A 20,198-nucleotide genomic window follows, 5' to 3' on the forward strand; every position below is an offset into this window, starting at 1 on the left:
TTTGGGGCGGCCCCGCTGGGTCCTATTATGATTATTATGGTCCTACGTGTTTGCAGGGGGCTCTGCTTCCAGCCTCCTCCTCCCCTAGCGCGCGCTCTCTCTCTCTGTCTCCCATTTGCCCTCACAGTTGTAGCTGCCGTCCAAGGTGAACCTGGCGCGGCGCGTGGAGAGGCGAGCGGGGTTTTCCCGCTGCTGCTGCTGCTGCTGTTTGGGAGTGGAGGCGCGGGCGAGCAGCGGGGGTTATGGAAGCAAGAAAGGAAGGAAGGAAGGGGGTCCCCCTTTCCCTCGTTTACCTGCCCTCGCCCTACGGCGGCTGAAGCAACAACGGCAGGCAAAGCAAGGCGGGCATCTCCGGCCCTCGGCGCAGCTGTCGCCTCCTGGGCGCCCGGAGCAGCGCGCGTGGGACGGAGCAGGCGGCGCGCGAGCTCGGCGCAGAGGCGGGCTTGCCCTTCCCAAACCCGCCCCGCCGCGTTCGAGGCGCAAAAGGCTGCTTTTAAGATGGCGCCGGCAGCCGAGGCAGCAGTAGCAGCCACAGCTGTGTTTTTTTTGTTGAAACAAAATAAAATAAAAATTCATTCCAGTAGCACCTTAGAGACCAACTAAGTTTGTCATTGGTATGAGCTTTCGTGTGCATGTGGTTTTTTTGTTTTTGTTTTTTTGTTGCCAGGACTTGCAGCTGCAGTAAAAGCAAACCAGAGGCCTTGGAGATTCGTGTCGCGCAGCAGCCGCCTGCCCGCCTCCAGGGCACCTGGCGTCGCCAGCGCCCTCTTCTCACAAGACCTCTCTGGTTTAGCGGCCCAAAGGAAGGTGTTTTTCTCGGAGGGGAAAAAGTCCCGTTTTCTTTAGGTAACCCGCTTCTTGGGTAACACCCGCAACCTCACGACAGCCCAGGGTTGTCGGAATGGTGGGGAGGAGGGGAGAAGCATATGTGCGCCACCCCCCAGCTCCTTCGAAGAAAAAGGCCTAGAAATATAATAAGTAAATAAAAGCACATGGACCAACTAAGTTTTTATTTTGGTATGAGCTTTCGTGTGCATGCACACTTATCTGATGAAGTGTGCATGCACACGAAAGCACATACCAAAATAAAAATTTAGTTGGTCTTTAAGGTGCTACTGAAGGAATTTTTTTATTTTGTTTCGACTCAGACCAACAAGGCTACCTACCTGTAACTAAAAGCACATGGCTTCCCTCCACTCACAAAGGATCCTGGGACCTGTAGTTTTTAGGTCTCTGGGAATTGTAGCTTTGTGAGGGGTCAGCGACTAGATTCTTGGTGTGAGCTGAGATCAGTGGTTCCCAACTTTTTGGGGGGCCACGCCCCACCCAAGCATCTCTAAAATCCTGATGCCTCCCCCCCCCATATAATTCTTATTATTCAAAAAGTCAACTCCTATTCACGCGGAGGAAGCCTAAAAGGCCCTTTACTGTTAATACTGTAATTCTCGAACTGCCCCTCTTAAAAATCAAATTGGCCCCCTGTGGGGTGTGTGCCTCACATCGGGAACCACAGCCTTAAATTAAATGAGCCAACAGCCTGTGTTCACCAGAAACCCCAAAATTTATGGGCCATGAGTCTTAAATCTTCACCCCTATTTTCAATGCTTTTTTTCTGGAGGTACTCAAGGTAGCTCTACTGGCACCTTTTTAAAATTAATATAATATAATATATAATACAATATAATACATAAGAAAAGCGCTGGTTAAAAGTGACAGTAGCAACCTCATGGTGCGTACCAACACCTTTGTCTGGAAGAAAAGCACTATTATTTTTATTTGGGGTGCCCTTTTAAGAATTCACATTCTTCTGCTAAACCGCTAGGATATTAGCTTTTTAGCATTTAGAAACGAAAAAGCTTTATAGGCAGAAGCACACAGGATGAAGGAAGTGGCAGCATCTGTCCACCACAGCATCCCATTGTGGATGGAAGGGAGATGGGCAGAGAACATCCCTCTCCCAACCAGATTGCTGCTACTAGTTAAGAAACAGGGTTGGGGGCCTTCCGACCCCTTGCTTACCATTCTCTGTCATCTGCAGATCCAATGTGGCAGCCCTTGTGTGGCGGGGTGAGAGGTGAGGAAAATCCCCCAGTTCTCCAGATCCGACTCTGGCCCTCATTCACCCTGCATACCATAGCCTGCATGATAAGCTATCTGTAGGCAAATGACTTTCTGTAAAATGCATTATGCAAAGCGCAACAAGGTTTGTTTGGTTTTTTTTTTTTTTTAAAAAAGCAAGGCGCTAATATTCTGATAGGTATTAGGAAGGCTGCTGTATGTGTGACATTAACAGAGATAAACTACTTAAATAAGGATCTGGGCAAAAATTGAGAGGAAGAGAGACTGAACAGGGCATTACATATGGAGGCGGTCGGTGGTTTCTGCAGTTGAATACCTGCATTTGGGTAGAATAAGGCAGTCTCCTCAGATTTAGTTAAATTCAATCTAGATTTAATTGAAATCATCCAGTAAATTTAATTTATTGTATTTTTAACCATGGGTGGATCCATTTGGCGTTGACAGCTCAATATCTAAACTGTCTTGGGTCTCTCTCTATCCTGCGGGTTTATATACAGTACATAGGCAAGTTGGTGATTTTGATGTCGTGGTTTGGATAAAAAGTGCCCTCTAGTGCTGTGCTGTCAACTTACAACTTTATTTACCCAAGTAAAGATTCAAGAGACATGCCAAGTTCGTCATGGCGGGAAGCCTCATATTCATCTTTAAACTCTGTGTATGATCTAAACCCCCTTTTATTTAAAAAAACACTGTTATTCATAATGCAGAAGAAATCCCTCCACAGGAGCTGACGGGAATTGTAGGATTCATCTACATGTATCTACAGGGACCATGATATACAGGATTTTGAGTAGGCCAGCCTACATGTTTAATTACAATCTACATGGCTGGCAGGCAACAGCAGTTTTGTCATTCACTTTAGTGCCGAGGTGCAATCAAGAGGAATTTCAGCATATTTAAGACCCCATTGAAAATAGTATTTGGACATTGCTAATATTTTTTTGAGATTGCACCTTTGCAGGATCAGTGTAAAATGATTCCAATGAAGAAGAGTCATCAGATCACGTTGAGTTAATTCTAAACACACACTCAGACACAGAACAAATACAGTTCCATCTGACAAATCAGTTGCTCCAATTTTATTTTTATTTTTGCTTTGGACAGACACGAGTTTATTTGTTACCTGGTTTCTCACAATTTGAGTCACAGTGATAACATATTTTAAGATATGCATGTTAATAACACAAAGCAAAGTCAAATAAAAAAAACAATCTTATTTACATTATGGGCATTGTTTTACTCTAATACACCTGTGCAATCTCATATATATAAAAAGTGGTGAGTATGTATTATATCAGAGGTTTCCAAACTTTTCATGTTGGTGACAACACTTTTTAGGCAGGCATCATTTCACAACACAGTAATTCAGTTTTACTAGTAAACAAGAGGTTAAATTAAAGAACCCCTTTCCAGCCCTGGGAGGAGCATGGGGAGCGTTTAGAAAGCTCTGTATTATATAATGGAACTTGCTCTGTAAGTTCACGATCCATTTGGTTCATTCTCTCACATATAAAAACATCCGTAGGGTTTAAAACTTTTGCTCATTTTAAGACCTCGGTCTTAAACTTAGACTTAAATTTATTTGGAAGTTACTTTGATCTATGTAACTTGCCTCAATATACATACCAAAAAAGAGTATTTTAACAAGTTTTACTGAAATCCAGAATATTTCTATACAGTGGGCTTCAGGGTTAGATGTTAAGACAACCAAGGGGAAAAGTGATGTGGCTCAAAGACTATACCATATATAAAGTACTATTTTATATTTGAAATTCTGGGGGCTGTGGGAACATGATCTAATTTTTGTTGTTGTTTTAAAAAAAGCAGTCATTTGGATATTTTAAAAGTGGCTTTTAAGTAGCAGTAAGGCACCACTGGGAAGAATATTTTGCTTTCTCTGTTTGATCATTGTACATAGTCAAATAAATATTTACTCTAAAATATCTATAATAAAACGATATGCTAAACTTCAAAATGCTGCTTCTATCAATGTATCTGGTGAAAGAAAAAGAAATATGCTTTACACCAAACAAGTCCTATTATTGTTTTTCCTTTGAAGTATTTCCAGACAATACTTAACAAATAAACACACCAAGGAAGATTCCTATTGGAGAGAAAGTGCTAAAATGTTATCCTCTGAGGAAGTGGGAAGCTCCAGGTTTTGCTTCTCTCTCTAAAAGGCCACGTTGCGTTCTAAATGCCAATGCTTTGGTTAGAATTTCAGATAATATTGCACGGGAATTAATTTGCCAGTGGTACAGACAATTGGCAGGATCAAATGAAATCACACCACAGAGTTTCTAAATACCATAATCCTGAGAGTTGTTTGTAAAATCACCAGGTTTTAACCACTGCATGCTTATTCCTTCATATGTCTGCCCTCTTGACACCTCGCTTTTCATTACATGGCTGTTCCTTGCTGTCCAGCTTTTTCATTGCAAAGATCCAGACTGACTAGCTGAAGAACACAGCTCCAGAACTTCACTCACTCAATGAATAATCCATTGGCAGCAACAAGGAGTAAATAATGCAATGTCAGCGCATTGGACTGATCTGTCAGTTTGCTTGTCTAGCATTACTACCTCCCTGGGTTCTATTGCCAGGATAGGAAGCAGCTGGGCCCCCTAACATCCACCCCTCCTGGACAATGGTCAGGAATGATTGGAGCTGCAGCCACAAACTGGAGGGCCACAAACACCATCTCCACTCTATTGCATAAGCAAATTTCTAACTTGAGCGATCAGTTGAAAGCACTATCGTCAATTTTTTCTCTGCCATCTTTAATCAACATATTCAAAGAGGGAATTTGCTCTTAATCAGCTTACACAAAATGTACAGCTTCCAGAGCATTTTTTTTAAAAAAATTAAAAAATCCCCACTGTAAAACTTTGTACTTCATTTGTTCTTCAGAAGGCTAAAGTGTTCCATTCCAGGAACAAAAATGTATGTAATAATTTAACATTTTACATCCTGCTTTTTTTTAAAAAAAATAAACACACAGAGAAATACTAATTGAGCTGAAACTGGAACTGTTAATTAATACTGCATATATGTAAAGGATTGTTAAGTGCATAGGAAAAGAGTTTGCTGAAAAATCCATTATTGTAGACTATGCTTGATCCCAAAAGGTATTGTAAGATGTTGCTGTGCTCATGGCTGAAAAAGGTCCTTCCAAGTTTGCAACGAGACCTGTGTGGGTGGAATCTTTGGGTCCCTGAAATATATTCAACTGCAAGGATTCCTTCACAAGAGTGGGCTCATGAAATGCACCTCAACATAAGACCTAAAGCTACCCAATAACTTTTTTTTCCATTTAATGAAAAAGAGTCATAAAAAAAGCTTTTACATACATATTTCTGTACACACATTGAAAATGCAAAGCAATGTTTCTCCATCCTAAAGCTCCAGCCTGCTTTATTTATCATCAATGGGAATGCACATAGTCTAAAGTAGTGGCTTCCTTTCTTCCCACAGATCACTTGATAATTGCTATGGGTCTTGGCAGACCTCTTGATTATTATTATTATTTGCCTGTTGTAGCCATTGTAACGAGCAATTACAATTGCAGTGTGAGCTTTAGTTGTATTTTTATGGCTTGTTTTATTTCTTATACTGTACTTTACTATTACAACCATTTGAATTCCATTAAATTCAAATTGTAAGTGTTCTTCACAGACATGCCACAGACCACCTGAATGAAGTTCATGGACCACCACAGTTTCGGAACCTCTGGTCTAAAGCAAAGTGCAACCTTGGCTGCACCATTGTGAATATTTCTGAGTTCCTTTTCAAATCTTCCCCAAAGATCTAAGTATACTTTTCATGTGCATCTCTAAGGAAATCTTGCTCCAACTGTCCCACCACAACTTAACTTTGGATATTATTATACAGTACTATAATACAAATCTTCCATCTTCCCACTTTTTCATTCATGACATCACCAGAAAAGTCATCCTTTTGTCTCCAATTTGCATAGTAATGTGTACAAGAGAGCCATCTTCAGAGCTTCCATAAATAGTCATTCCACTCTCAATCATGTTCCAATTAAGGACCACATTTCTCTCATGTGTGTAAAGATGAATCAGTTGTGAAAGAGTAAACACACTTATCAACTGTCAGAATGACAAGAAAATTCCTGCGAAAAGTAATGAAATTTTGCAACAAAACCATAACTTTAAAATGCTGTCCAGCTGTTTTGCACCTCGTGGAAAGAAAAGAGCTTGTAACAGGTCAATCAAATGTCTCCTGCTGACACTTTCTGCTTGCAGCTGGATGCTTGATTAACAGCTGCCACATCAAAGGAGAGGGGAGTGTCTTCAGCACACAGGAGCCAAATAAAATCTTTTCATAGCTAAGAACAGTTTCAATGGTACCATGAAAGAAATGGAAGCTCAGGGCAGAGGTGTTAGCCAAAAGCCACAGAAAGAGTCTTATTAGCATCTATTGTTGCTTATGTACACTAACTTTGAATATTTGCCTTGCATAGTTCAAAGGAGAGAGCTTTACAACGATTCATTTTGCAGAACCACCGATTCAGAAACCACGGGGCTAAAACTCACCCCAGAGGAAAAGCCCAACAGCATAACTGTTAGCAAAAGAAGAACTTAACTTCCAAGATGACAATGACACCTTGAATCTTGTTGTTTTGTAGCACCTGCAAGCCCCCAATACTTTTTTCTTCTTCTTCCAAAATATGAAACTCCACCAATCCAGCTGTTTGGCTAGAAGACACCGCAATTTCCAATGCTGAAAAGTCCACCTGCAAGATCTTAGCTCTTTTGCTTTTTTAAAAAATAAAGAAAATGGAGATCTCTGGGCACACTGTCCCTGCCTCTGGGACGGCAGGGAGGACCTGTGTACACAGTATTTGGTTGTAGACACCTCCCTCCCTCCAGCTAGATTTACATGCTTGGAAGCCTGCTTCCGTGTACGTACCACACCCTGAATTGCGGCATAGGCATTTTCGGTGGATTTGTTAAAAGTTGCTACTGATGCTATGGCAAACATAGAGCAACATTCTTTTGGTCTCTGAAGGGCTACAATTCATTAAAGGTGTAGCTGATTGCCTGAGAGAGAGTAAGAATGTTCACACACACAATGAATCCCAACTCTTTCCAGAGACGGAATGTATTAAAAGTTGTGCCATGTAGTTCTTTTCCCCTACCTCTAATCGTCAAACTAATTTGATCAATTTGATCAGTAATCTCAGACAAGACTGCAAATTGGGGGGAAAGGAAGTGCTACGAATCATATTTATCATGGAAAGAAATATGGAAGGTTGTCAAGGAAGCTATGTTTCAGGTTAATGTAACAGAGACTTGAATTTTGTAAAATGTTATTGTCCCGCACTACAAGACAAGCTAAAAGTCTTGGCTCTTTTTGATGGTACTGGAAAGACTTCGACCGAGCTCCAAAATGTGATCTATACAGTCCCCACTATGCCTTGCAAGACAGTTTTCAAGGTAAAACAAAAACAATAATAATATACCACTCCTCCAATACTAAGCACCTTATTGGAACCAAGTCTCCATTAATTTCAAAGTAACTTAAAATTCCCAAAAATGGGGATTTGGATTACTGTTCACAAAATCTTTGATTTGTAGAACCAAGGTGGAAATCGGCAGGAACAACCTGAGCAGGATTCTGACAGCTTGATCTGAAAATGATAACGAGAGTGGGATCCCCCCCCCCCAAAAAAAGTGCGGCATGAAAGGAAGCCTTTTGACAAGACTGCTGGGTTCAAGGGAAGTTTCAGAAAAGCAGTCACATCCCCAAAGAGGTCAGAAGCCCCACTTCACCTTGGAATAGGTGGAAGTGGTGGAGCACCTCTTTCCCTACGACTGGATCCACCTAAAAGGAAAAAGAAAAGAGATTTCACCTTATTTTTTATTCACTGAAGCTTATGCTCCAGATATTCAATTAAAACATCCCCGTTCAATTTTTTAAAACACTTCTGCTATTCATTGAACTAATATTGGATGGATGGATATGAACAATACAAAAATATTTTATGTCATAATTACATGTAGCTATTACAAATGTGTGGCTAGCTAGCCTACAACATTGTTCATATATACATGTGGGAGAGTTGTTTATTTCAAACTGATAATAGTATGGCACCCGTATCATTGCTCAAAGATGTAGGCATTCATTTTTAAAAGACACATTGCTCGTCAAATAGGTTTTGAAGGGTTTTCAAGCACCGAAAAAACTTGCAAAAGCAGGGGGGGGGAAATGGTAAAAAAGAGAGAACACCTGCACGACAATATTTTTTGGGGGGCGGTACTGTTTTCAAGTCTAAGAAAATCCACTATCTACTCCACCTAAATTTAATGAAAAATGTAAATTGCACATGGCCTGGCTCACACCACATGCTAAGCCACATGGCTTAGCAAGTCCATGCAAACTGGTGGGCTCCTGGAGAGGAGGAGCTCGCAGCCATTTTGGCCCTCCCCAGTCCTTTATGCTATCATGCTAAGATAAACCGTGGTTTGACTTAGCGTATTATCCAAACTGGGACTCATGTTTAAGGTTTCCTCTCACCACCACAAGCTAGTACAGATTTGGGATGGGGAGATGTTTTCAGAGGGAAAACTGGCTAAAGTTGTCCCGTTTCCCCTTCTGTTTATGGAAGCTTCTTCTAGATCAGAGAGCCTTCCATGGGTGGAATGACACAACTAAATACAGTCCAAAGCCATTAAATGCAGGGTCTAGAAGTACCCCTCTGTGATCACTTGTGCAATTTAGGTGTGTCATTTAATAACATTAGCAATCTTTCACATGTACGTAGTGATTTCTGAGTGTTCAAAGCACTTTTTATATAACCTCCGTGATCGCTCACCAAAAGCTCTGCTACCAAGCACCTCATGAAAGAATACTTACTTCTGTTGTCATTCCTTGCTAGCTTACTGGGGTAGCTTTTGTTCATTGGCACATATGGCTCTGGAGGTGGCAGGTCAGACATAGGATGGAAGGAAAATCTGCTCTCCCACTCATCTGGAGAAAACACAACAACAACAGGCTTTGTAGAACTCTCTGCAATGTCACATCATACATAAGGCAACTGCCAAAACCTGGGCATCGAGGCTCAGGGTTGAATCCAGCACACCTTAGCTGCGCACCTGTGTTTTCAGGGGAGTCTAATCCCAACCAGCACGGGGTTGAATCTCTATTTCCTGATCTGCGCCTTTTGACTGACCAGGAACACTTCTGTCTTGCTGGGATTAAGTTTTAATTTCATTCAATCTGTTACCGACACCAGACACTGAAATAGCACTGAAAAAAGCTTCCTCAGATTTAGATGGAAATGAGAGAGGGTGTCATACATATACTGGTGTCACTGAACCCCCAAATTCAGGACAACCTTTCTTAAAAGAGCGGTGGGGGTGGGGAGGGACAGGACAGAACCTTGAGGGACACTACAGGCCAACAGCCAAGCATTGAACCTGAGTCCACCACAATCACCACATTTTGAGCTTGCTCTCTAAGTAGGACCAGAGCCACTGTAAAGCAGGCCTGCAAATCTCATCCCAGTGCAGTGGCCCTGAAAGATACAGGCCTTTTCTGCAGTGGCTCCTCATTTGTGGAATGCTCTCTGCAGGGAGGTTTGCCTGGTGCCTTCATTATACATTTTTTGGTGCTAGGTGAAAATCCCCCTCTTCAACAAGACCTTTGGTTGACCCAATGCTCTTTTGAAATGCATTATTGGGATGTTTTTGTTTTTGTTTTGATTTTGTATTTTGTGTTATTATATTGCAATTTTATCCTGTGAACTGTTCTTAGACCTGCGGGTATAGGGTGGTAAACCACTGAGCCTAGGGCTTGCTGATCAGAAGGTCGGCGGTTCGAATCCCTGTGACGGGGTGAGCTCCCGTTGCTTGGTCCCAGCTCCTGCCAACCTAGCAGTTCGAAAGCACGTCAAAATGCAAGTAGATAAATAGGAACCACTACAGCGGGAAGGTAAACGGCGTTTCCATGTGCTGCTCTGGTTTGCCAGAAGCGGCTTTGTCATGCTGGCCACATGACCTGGAAGCTATACGCCGGCTCCCTCGGCCAATAATGCGAGATGAGCGCGCAACCCCAGATTCGGTCACGACTGGACCTAATGGTCAGGGGTCCCTTTACCTTTACCTTAATAATACACCAAATGAAAAGATAGGGGGGGAAAGCATTACTAACTAAAAGTGCTCATCTGCATTAACGTAAGAAGGACACACACACATTCTACCCCACCGAAGTAAAAGATGGAGTTCTTCAGGGGCCTCTGATTTGATTTGTGCTACCTCATACAAATCCCACTTCACTTCTGACAAGCCAAAAATCTGTCCAAGACATCCCACTTGACCTCAGGATTCATCCAAATCTGATGCACACCCCTAGTATCATTCTACAATACCTGGGACCCAAACAATGTTCTTGCAGTGTTGGTGTTATTAAAATGTCATCGCTCGCAAGCGTGTGGAAGGGCTCCTTAAAATCCTTGCAGTTAACTAAGTCCTCTTCAAAAGGTAGTTACTTCAGTAAAAACAGCATTACAAATGGTCTATGATTTTTTTAACTAGCACAGGAACCGGTTTGCTCCATTTTAAGAATTTGTAGCCTGAGGGGGAAAAAATTAAGGACTACCTCAATTTTGGTAGCAAATTATAAAACATTTGCACTGAAGCATTAAACAGTTGTTGAGCTCCTCCCACCCCACCCCTGGCAAGAACATCCCAAAAAGTTGCTGAGCTTGTTTCTGGGAGATCATGGACATTTCCTTTAAAATGTAAAAATCTTGGGAGGTTGTATAGTTACAATGGAATGGACTCGGTGGTGGGGTTCCCCTCTTTTCTTCTTATTTATGTCTGATTATTACTTTGTCAAAATATAATAATAATAATAATAATAATAATAATAATAATAATAATAATTTAAAAAATGTAAAAATCCTCCCAAAGAGAGGACATGGGGGGCAGGCTTCTGCTAGGGGGAGGCATAACCTCAGTTACTTAAGTATTTTTAATGCTTTTTGAGGATTTGGGGGGGGGATCTGCTCCCCTGCCGCCCCCCGCCTACGCCCATGCCCACAATATTACAGTGTTTTTGCAGTTAATTCCTGGTAAATTAGGTAACTCCACTTTTTCTAAGTTTTTGAAAATAACTAGAAATGTAGGGGTTGGAAGAAGTTATTCTTTTCTGGGGATTCCACCAAATGTAAAAAGCGCGGCACTTGCTGCTAACAACTTCATGGTGAGTGCCTGCACCTCTTTTTCTTACCAAAAAAAAAAAAGCACTGCGAAAAAGCCTATCAAGAGGGCAGAAGAGCATGTACAGCAGTGGAGAGCTGTCTCCCACGTGACTAGAAGGAGTCTTTCCCTCTCTGAAGGAAACTCTGGGTTCCACCCACAGAGAGGAAAACCCTCCCCATGCACAACTGTACACGCAAGGATTCTTGCAGATGTTCTACTTAATTCACGGAAGTTGTTGGGCGCACGCATTCCCGCTCCGCACATTGGGACTGCAGGGCGATTGCCACACACATACCATCGCATGAAGAATCCTGGAAGCCATTTCGCATGGCGGATGAAGGTGGCGGTGGTGGGGGAGGCGCTCCAGAAGCAGGCCTGTCAGGAGGAAGTGGAGGAGGAAGTGGTCCGCCTCTGTGTTTATCAAGCCCGCCTCTGGAAGGAAGCTGCGGGGTAGCTGGCAATGCCCGTGAAGTGCTACCGTTTCTGCTTATTGGCGGGGGAGGTGGAGGAAGGGGTCCTGGATATAAAAGAACAAATTAATAATAATAATAATAATAATAATAATAATAATAATAATAATATATTTATACCCTTCCCATCTGCCTGGGTTTCCCCAGCCACTCTGGGCTGCTCCCAACAGAACATTAAAAATGCGATAAAACATCAAACATTAAAAAACTTCCCTAAACAGGGCTGCCTTCAGATGTCTTCTCAAAGTCAGATAGTTCTTTATCTCTTTGACATCTGGTGGGAGGGTGTTCTACAGGGCAGGTGCCACTACCGAGAAGGCCCTCTGCCTGGTTCCCTGTGACCTTACTTCTCGCAATGAGGGAACCGCCAGAGGGCCCTCAGATCTGGACCTCAATGTGAGGGCTGAACGATGGGGGTGGAGATGCTCCTTCAGGTATACTGGAAGTAATCAGCAGCGGCATTTTTTTCTTCAAATTTTGAAATAGGGCCCTTTGCGCCCCCCCCCCTTTGTTTTGAAAGGTACGACTCATACCATGGAACATCTCATACCAGAGACATACTCGAGAACATCCTACACAGAAGGAACAGTTTATCTGTAAGCAGAGAGAAGGGGATCTGCTGTCTTTCTGTATTAGCTTTCTAACTTCTCGCTTGAAGCAAAGAGTATCTTAACAGCATTTGGGAAGATCCGTGGAAAATTATTTGCACTGGATCTCTCCAGAGCCAGCAAATTCTCTACAGAGTGTACCACTTGGATGATTCCTCCACAAAAAAATGTTATTACAGTTAAGATCTATTTAAGAAAGAATTGTGCTTGGGCAGAAACACACCCGCAGTTAACGGGTTCGTGCCAAGGTAAAACTTCCCACACTTGATCTCAAATTTTAAAAAAGAAAACTATAGAGGAGTTCTGGCCTACAACTGCATTTTACTAACAATTAAATCTGTGTTATTTTCCCCTTCCATACATATATGCATATGGATATTTCATGTACACACAAAAGCTATTTTTTCATGCCACATCTGTTTTGGAATGAAAAAGTGCCCCATTCAGGTCATCAGCTTCCTATATGCAATGTGCTAGAATAAATGGTAATGTAACATATCTGAATCCACTACAAGAAATTTATACCCCACCCATCTGGCTGGGTTTTCCCCGCCTTTCTGGGTGGCTCCCAACAGAATATTAAAAACACGATAAAAGATCTAACATTTAAAACTTCCCTAAACAGGGCTGCTTTCAGATGTCTTCTAAAAGTCAGATAGTTGTTTATTTCCTTAACATCTGATGGGATGGCGTTCCACAGGGCAGGTGCCACTACCAAGAAGGCCCTTAACTACCTTGTCTCTTATGCAACCCACCAGATCACTTTGATCCTGTGGAGAAGTCCTCCTGATTGACCCAAAGTTATTTCATATTTGTTTTATTTCTATGCAAACTAGGCTTTTAGTGTAGTGGCATCAGTGATTTGGGAAACTGTTCTGATTGAAGTCAGAAAGGCACCTGCCATTCTGATATTTCATCACCTGCTGAAAACATTTTGGTTTCACCAAGTGCTTTTTAGAGAATTAATTTCATTCAGTGTTGCTTATTTGTTCAGCATATGGAACCATGGTGGATGGTACTGAAAGCTGCCGAGAGTTCCAGGAAAGATCCAGGAGGCCATCTTGGCTGCAAGTCCTGGCAGACCTGTTTTCTGCCTTGCAGGTCTTTTCTTACCTGGCCTGGGAGGGCTCTGACTGACTCCAGCTACAAAAACTGAGGTTGCTGAAAAGACTCTTGGGCTGAAGTGATTTTTTGGGGTGGGTGGGTGGGGGAATCTATTGCTGTTGTTGGGTTTGTTTGGTTTTTTGGTATCTTTGCTATAGACCTGCTTGTGATTTATGTGAGAATTGTTCAGTTAGGCTGTATATTTTTAAAGGTTTTATTTATTGTTCGTGACTACTTTTGTTATGTTGTAGTTTTTTGTTTTTGTTTTTCATGCTGTAAGCTGCCTTGAGCATGAACTGTGGAAAGGCAGCATATAAATAAAATTATGTATGTACTTGACCCTGATGCTGGGAAAGATGGAGGGCACAAGGAGAAGGGGACGACAGAGGACGAGATGGTTGGATAGTGTTCTTGAAGCTACCAACGTGAGTGACGAAACTGCGGGAGGCAGTGGAAGACAGGAGTGCCTGGCGTGCTCTGGTCCATGGGTTCACGAAGAGTCGGACACGACTAAACAACAACAACTGGATATTGTTCCCCCTGTCTATCCTTCAGCATAAGTCATCCAAGCAGGGCAACTGGAGCCACTGAGTTTAAATTTGGCTTTTTCTGAGGCAGCTTAACTGTTGCCTCCTTGAGGCTAAGAATTAAATACCTCCAAGATTCAGACACCCAATCCTGATCTTGCAGATCTCAGTAGGCTTCAGTGTTCCGAGATGGTGACAGGGCTAGGCGATATCTGTTTTTTAGCATTGTGATATATCACCAACTAAACATTGCGATATACTGATATATCACGATGTCTGAAATAAGGATGAAGCTGGCTGGCTTCACGGGTTTTCCTGCATCGTGATTTTTGCCGACGCCTGCTCTTGTGATTTGTTGCCCTCTGCAGGAAGCAGGGGAGAGCTGAGTCAACAGAGTTAACGGGTTGCAGGAATCAAGAGAAGCATTGGCTGGCTTCATGGCTCCCCCCACACTGTGATTTTTGCATAGCACACACACACACATCATAATTCACGACATATGGCCAGGTCAAAAATTATGAAACCAATATCATGATATGGACTTCAAACTGGTTTTGGACAATATATTGATATACCTCAATATATAGCCCTAGTTGGTGGCCCTCATTACTCGTGGGAGCACATTCCATAGTTTAACTACGTACTGCGTGAAAAAATACTTTTAAAAATGTTCAGTCTGCTCTGAATCTTCCGCCATTCTGCTTCACAGAATGCCCCCTGCATTCTAACATTATGCAAAGGGAAGAAAACCTCTCTCTAGCTAACACAACACACAAAATTTCATACACCGCCATGCTAAATTTTAGACACTGCTATTACGTCCCCCTCTCACTTCACCCCAATGTTTGCATGATGTATTATGGCATCCGCGTTGTCGTTGGGAGAATGCAAGGAGCCTCACCTGATCTGCTGGGCGGGTCTCTGACAGGAGGTGGCGGCCTCTCGCCTGGTGGCGGAGGGAGAGGTCCAGAGCGACAGGAACCAGGCAGGCTCGGCGGAGAAGGAGATGCTAGCGATATATTCCTCTGAGGAAGCCGCGGCATCTCATCATTTCCGCCGGACGTCGGTGGAACCAGAGGCGGGCCTGGCCTGCTTGGAGGTGGTGGAGGAGGGACCTGAGATCCAAAGGATGGCCGAGGCGTGGAAGGAACCGGAGGCCTGTTGTTTTGAGGTGGAGGAGGCGGTGGCAAGGAAGCTTCCCGGTTGAGAGGTGGCCTACTTCCTGCTGGGGGTGGCGGCGGTGGAGGCTTGTCTTCTGTCGGCCTGCCTGGGGCCGGAGGAAGAGGAGGCCTGTTTGCGAAAGGAGAAGGAAGACTCCCTTGCGACGACTGGCGGAGGGACCCTCCGAATCTGTTTCCTGGGAAAGGCGGAGGTGTGAGGCCTAAGCTGACTTGCCTGCTGGCTCCCGGCACAGGAGGGGGTCCTCGATTGTACAGCGTTGATGGGACAGGTCTTGGAGTATTTGGCACGGGAGGAGCACCCATATCGGCCCTGGAACCAGGGTCAGGTCTCGGTGGAGGCATTCGGCTCCTCTGTGGCTCCGGAACGGCAGTTCTTTGCCCAGAAGAAGGACCTGCAAACCTTCCTGCACCACCTGGGAGTGAAAAGGGCTTTGCAGATGTTGCTTTTCCTCCCGGTGGGAACACTGGAGCCCTGCTTCCTGGAGAATCTGAGAATGCAAAGAAAGCAGTTTGTCATACGGAACCGAAACCACACGGAAAAGGAATTTTTTTTTAGCCCCCCACGTATATGCAAACGTTTACTGCGACGTGAACGCTAGCACCCAAGGAAGGCTGAAGGACTATAGAGCTCTTCAAAAAATAAAAAGTCCAACAGAGGATGGAGTGTGCAAAGCATGCTCCATTTTCTTCATGCTCTTCAGTAAGCGATGGATCCTCTATGGTATATTCCCTACTTGACTGACGGCCCTGCAAAAAACAGCTCTGGCTCAATGCAATTTATATTTGGGGTGGCAGAAGGAATTTCTCTTCTGTCCGGTGACTTGCATTTGTCTAGAAGAGGCAGTCTCACAGAAAAACTCGGGCTCGTTAAGTGCCGTGAGATTAAGAGGAGAGCCATAAATAGCCTGTGACACAACAGATAATACCAGCTCTGTTGTATCAAACACAGGCTGAAAGACCTCCTTATGCACTTTTAACAGCACCACTACATCCAAGCCTTATGGGAGACTCCTGCAATCAGGAAAGGACAAGTCTGACCTGCCTCGGCCACTCCAGCTTATTCTCTGACCCATAAATGCAACCATGAATCAAGGAAACTTTATTTCACAGTGCAGAGTGCATACTGTTATTCCTTTTGGAAGCCTCTCTGCTCTGTAAGGTGACCTATTGTACATTTTTGCCGGCATCGTTTTGCAATTTGAATCTAATTGTAAGCCATCCTGGGGAAACTCTCTTTCCCCCATGAGGGTGGTATAGCAATGTTTTAAATAAATATAATAGAAATATTGCTACGCTAGATAAACCACCCGTACAAACAGACAAAATGGATGTATTTGATGCCAGTACAGTACTGCCAAACACATATTCTCCCTCTCTGTCACAGACATGGGTTAATAGCATGTTGCCGATAATACATAATATTCATAATCTATGCAAGTCAGTCTATACTGGAGAAGCAATTGGTCTAGTGGCTTACGTAATACTGAGGGAAGCAGAGTTTAAACCTCTGCTCGGTCATGCAACTTACTAGGTCAGGCACAGGCAAACTCCGGCCCTTCAGATGTTTGGGACTACAATTCCCACCATCCCTAGCTAACAGGACCAGCGGTCAGGGATGATGGGAATTGTAGTCCCAAACATCTGGAGGGCCAGAGTTTGCCTATGCCTGTACTAGGTGCATGGGCGTAGCCGGGGGGGAGGGAGGGGCAGCTGTCCCCCCATTAAGTAAATAAATAAAAGCACTTAACTAACTGACCAGTCACGTTGCATAAGGCTCAGTTCTGCCCCCCCCCCCCCACAAAAATATTGTCCCGCCAACAAAAATCCTGGCTACGCCCAGGACTGGGTGACCCCAAATGTTTTGGGGAGGGGGGATTATTGGGTTGTTTTTGTTTTTATTATGTACAGTATTTTGTGTTTTTCTATTGTGATTTTATCTTGTGAACTGCCCTGAGAGCTGTGGGTATAGGGTGGTAAAGGGACCCCTGACCGTTAGGTCCAGTCACGGACGACTCTGGGATTTCGGCGCTCATCTTGCTTTATTGGCTGAGGGAGCCGGCGTACAGCTTCCAGGTCATGTGGCCAGCATGACAAAGCCGCTTCTGGCGAACCAGAGCAGCACACAGAAACGCCATTTACCTCCCCGCTGTAGCAGTACCTATTTATCTACTTGCACTTTGACGTGCTTTCGAACTGCTAGGTTGGCAGGAGCAGGGACTGAGTGATGGGAGCTCACCCCGTCGCGGGGATTCGAACTGCCGACCTTCTGATCGGCAAGCCCTAGGCTCTGTGGTTTAGACCACAGTGCTACCCGCGTCCCTATAGGGTGGTATACCAATTTAATTAATAATAGTAAATCAGCCGAATCTACCTTCCCAGAATTGCTATGAGATTAAAATAAGGTGCCCTCACATCTAAACCCCCGAGCTGCACGAAGCAAGGGAAAGATGCAAATGTGATGAATAATAAAAACAGGCTAGAGCTGTAGGAGGGAGGGGGACACAAAGAGGCATTTGCCTGTGATACAGCTTTCAAGGTAGGGAGACAGACCATCGAGTAGGCGAGGTGAAAAAGAAGATCTGTTTGTGGGTCTTGGCATAAACGGCAGGTGCTCTGCAGCTTACTTGGCTGCTGGGTTCACGCTGGAAAGTGATGCTGCACGAAATTTCCATACTTATTTGGAGGGAAGGGGAGAGAAGAATGGAAAAGGTGGCAGACCGCAACGGGTGGAAAAGGGGGTTCAGGGGCAGTGAAGAGTGCCTGGATTTCAGGTGAGAAATGGTTCTATGCATCATGTAACAAGCAGCACTCATTCCTGCGCAGGCATGATCAAATGAAACCTCCATTCTGGGACGCTTGGCACCAAGAAAGCCAGTCAGTCAATAGCTCTGCTGTTCCAGTGTGTGTGTGTGTGTGTGTGTGTGTGAGAGAGAGAGAGAGAGAGAGAGAGAGAGAGAGAGAGAGAGAGAGAGAGAGAGAGAGGAAGCAGAGCCTTTCCTCTCTTAACGCGGGAGGTAAACAAGGATGCCAAGTGAATGTATCCCCCGGCTTACCATTATCCCTGTTTGCAGATCGGAGTTTGGGCATCCCCGCTTGGAACAGACCTCCTAAACCAGGGGGTCCTCCTCCACCATAGCTGCCGCCACTACCGCCACTACTGCCACCACCGCTGCTGCTACTGCTCGTGAAGCCACCTCCACCACCAGACCCTTTAGGTTCTGCAGAGACAGCATGGGAGGGAAGGGAGAGTATTTAAACACCATTATTATTATTATTATTATTATTATTATTATTATTATTAATTTACAATCAATGACCAACTGACATGCATACGAAGGGCCTGCGACTGTGCATGCGTGCACAGTGTTGGACCAGGAAGTGACCTGTAAATGGGTGGGGCACAGCGTAACAGGGCGGGGCACCCACCGACATGCGTGGCGGGGCCGGGAACGGAACCCCCACGTGAAATGGTTGACTGTACTAACCACCCATACTACCCAATAACTTAAAACTGCAAAACAGATCCAATACCTAAAATCTAAAGCAGAATAAAGATGGTGCAGTTAAAACCTGGAATAGCAACAGAGGGTAAAAGCAGATTTAAAAGATACAAGGAACTTTTTAAAAAAACACTTTGTAAAAAGTCTGGGAGAATGAAGAAAGGTCTTCACATCCTAACAGGATCTGTAGGTTATCGGTACCTGATTTAAATAAAACAGTGACTGATCATGCCCCAAGGAGCAGCTGGGGCTGATGCAAGTTGGAGTCCCACAACATCTGGAGGGCCAGTGGTTCCCCACCCCTGGTCTAGGATAACCCAAGACCATTCAAGTTTTGGGCTGTGTACATAACAGAGTGGCACTGCACATGTGGATCACACGGACCTGGTTTTTCTGCATGCACTTTTGTGCATATATGAGTGCTTTCAATTGAACTCTGAATATTTCCCATCCACTCTACTGTGTGCTGTTGTCCACGCCCCCAAACTAGTACTTCCTCACCCACCCTGCATTCCAGAAACCTGAGGTCCATTGTGGGCATGCACACAGGTATTTATTTACCTGTACAATGTGGTCATTTTCTTAAAAACAAAAATTGAAACACATATTTTCCAATATCCCAGACTTGCAGAAAACAGCAGGGTGTTTGTATGTTTCTGGAGTGTTATGCCTGGTCCCAACAGCATCTAGCCAACAGAAGCAGACAATATTTTGATAGATGCTACCCCAGTAAAACAACTCCAGACATAACCCTGCTCACACCTTAGTACACCCATTTGAAATATTTGAATGGATTTTTCGCCCTCACATTATCCATGGATCAGAAAAACCAGGAAAGGAAGGGAAAGTGCAGACTACCACTTGGATGAGGACAATGTTGTATAGACAACGCGAGAAATATGCACACATGGGATGAACCAAATCCACTTTAAATTGCCAGGTGTATGCAGCCTATACATGCATACATTCAGAACCACAGAGGAAAACCCTATGCATTTCAGAGCTTCAATACGTCTGGCTAGTGGTGTAGAAAGCATTCTGCATGGATAACCCATTGAAAGACACACAAGTTTACTTACTTTCAAAGACTGGGGCACTCCTGTCGTTGGTAACAGCCTTCTTAAGTTTTTTCCCTTTGGTAATATCGGAGAGAAGAGCATTTCGCCCTGCTTGCTCTGATCTGTTTAAGCTAGGCTTTTCTGTATTTGCCTGCAAAGGAATGATACTAATTATGAAGTAGAACAAGGAAATAAATATGCATTTAAGTCACTATGATGCATGGTGTACGAATCGCCTTGGCGATTCAGAGCCAATAGTTACCCAACTATTTTTTTGCAAATCAGATAGATACCGTAGCTGTTTGAATACCGAATCAGACCACCAGCAGTGCCGGATTGGCTCTGCCAGTGCGTTTACACCAGGGGTCCCCAAACTAAGGCCCGGGGGCCGGATGCGGCCGAATCACCTTCTAAATCCGGCCCACGGACGGTCCGGGAATC

The 20,198-nt window shown here is 44.0% G+C and overlaps 2 protein-coding genes across 5 annotated transcripts in view; both read right to left on the reverse strand.

Moving 5' to 3' along the window:
• Nucleotides 1-489, reverse strand: part of GPR155 (G protein-coupled receptor 155) — a 38,836-nt gene extending 38,347 nt beyond the window's left edge. For both annotated transcript variants that reach the window (XM_035135019.3, XM_035135034.3), the window contains exon 1: nucleotides 294-489. The gene's annotated coding sequence lies outside the window, so the exon portion shown is untranslated. The remainder of the gene's footprint in view (nucleotides 1-293) is intronic.
• Nucleotides 490-3,143: 2,654 nt separating this feature from the next.
• WIPF1 (WAS/WASL interacting protein family member 1) overlaps nucleotides 3,144-20,198 on the reverse strand; it is a 57,951-nt gene continuing 40,896 nt past the window's right edge. For all 3 annotated transcript variants that reach the window (XM_035134980.3, XM_088660003.1, XM_035135006.3), the window contains exons 3-8: nucleotides 19,779-19,908; nucleotides 18,253-18,417; nucleotides 14,920-15,687; nucleotides 11,605-11,826; nucleotides 8,962-9,075; nucleotides 3,144-7,929 (exon numbers count right to left, since the gene is read on the reverse strand). In XM_035134980.3, the coding sequence (XP_034990871.1) occupies nucleotides 7,874-7,929; nucleotides 8,962-9,075; nucleotides 11,605-11,826; nucleotides 14,920-15,687; nucleotides 18,253-18,417; nucleotides 19,779-19,908 (1,455 nt within the window). In that variant the 3' untranslated portion in view covers nucleotides 3,144-7,873. The remainder of the gene's footprint in view (nucleotides 7,930-8,961; nucleotides 9,076-11,604; nucleotides 11,827-14,919; nucleotides 15,688-18,252; nucleotides 18,418-19,778; nucleotides 19,909-20,198) is intronic.

This window comes from Zootoca vivipara, chromosome 1 (assembly GCF_965207765.1).
Source record: "Zootoca vivipara chromosome 1, rZooViv2.hap1.1, whole genome shotgun sequence".
In the NCBI taxonomy this organism is placed as follows: Eukaryota; Metazoa; Chordata; class Lepidosauria; order Squamata; family Lacertidae; genus Zootoca; species Zootoca vivipara.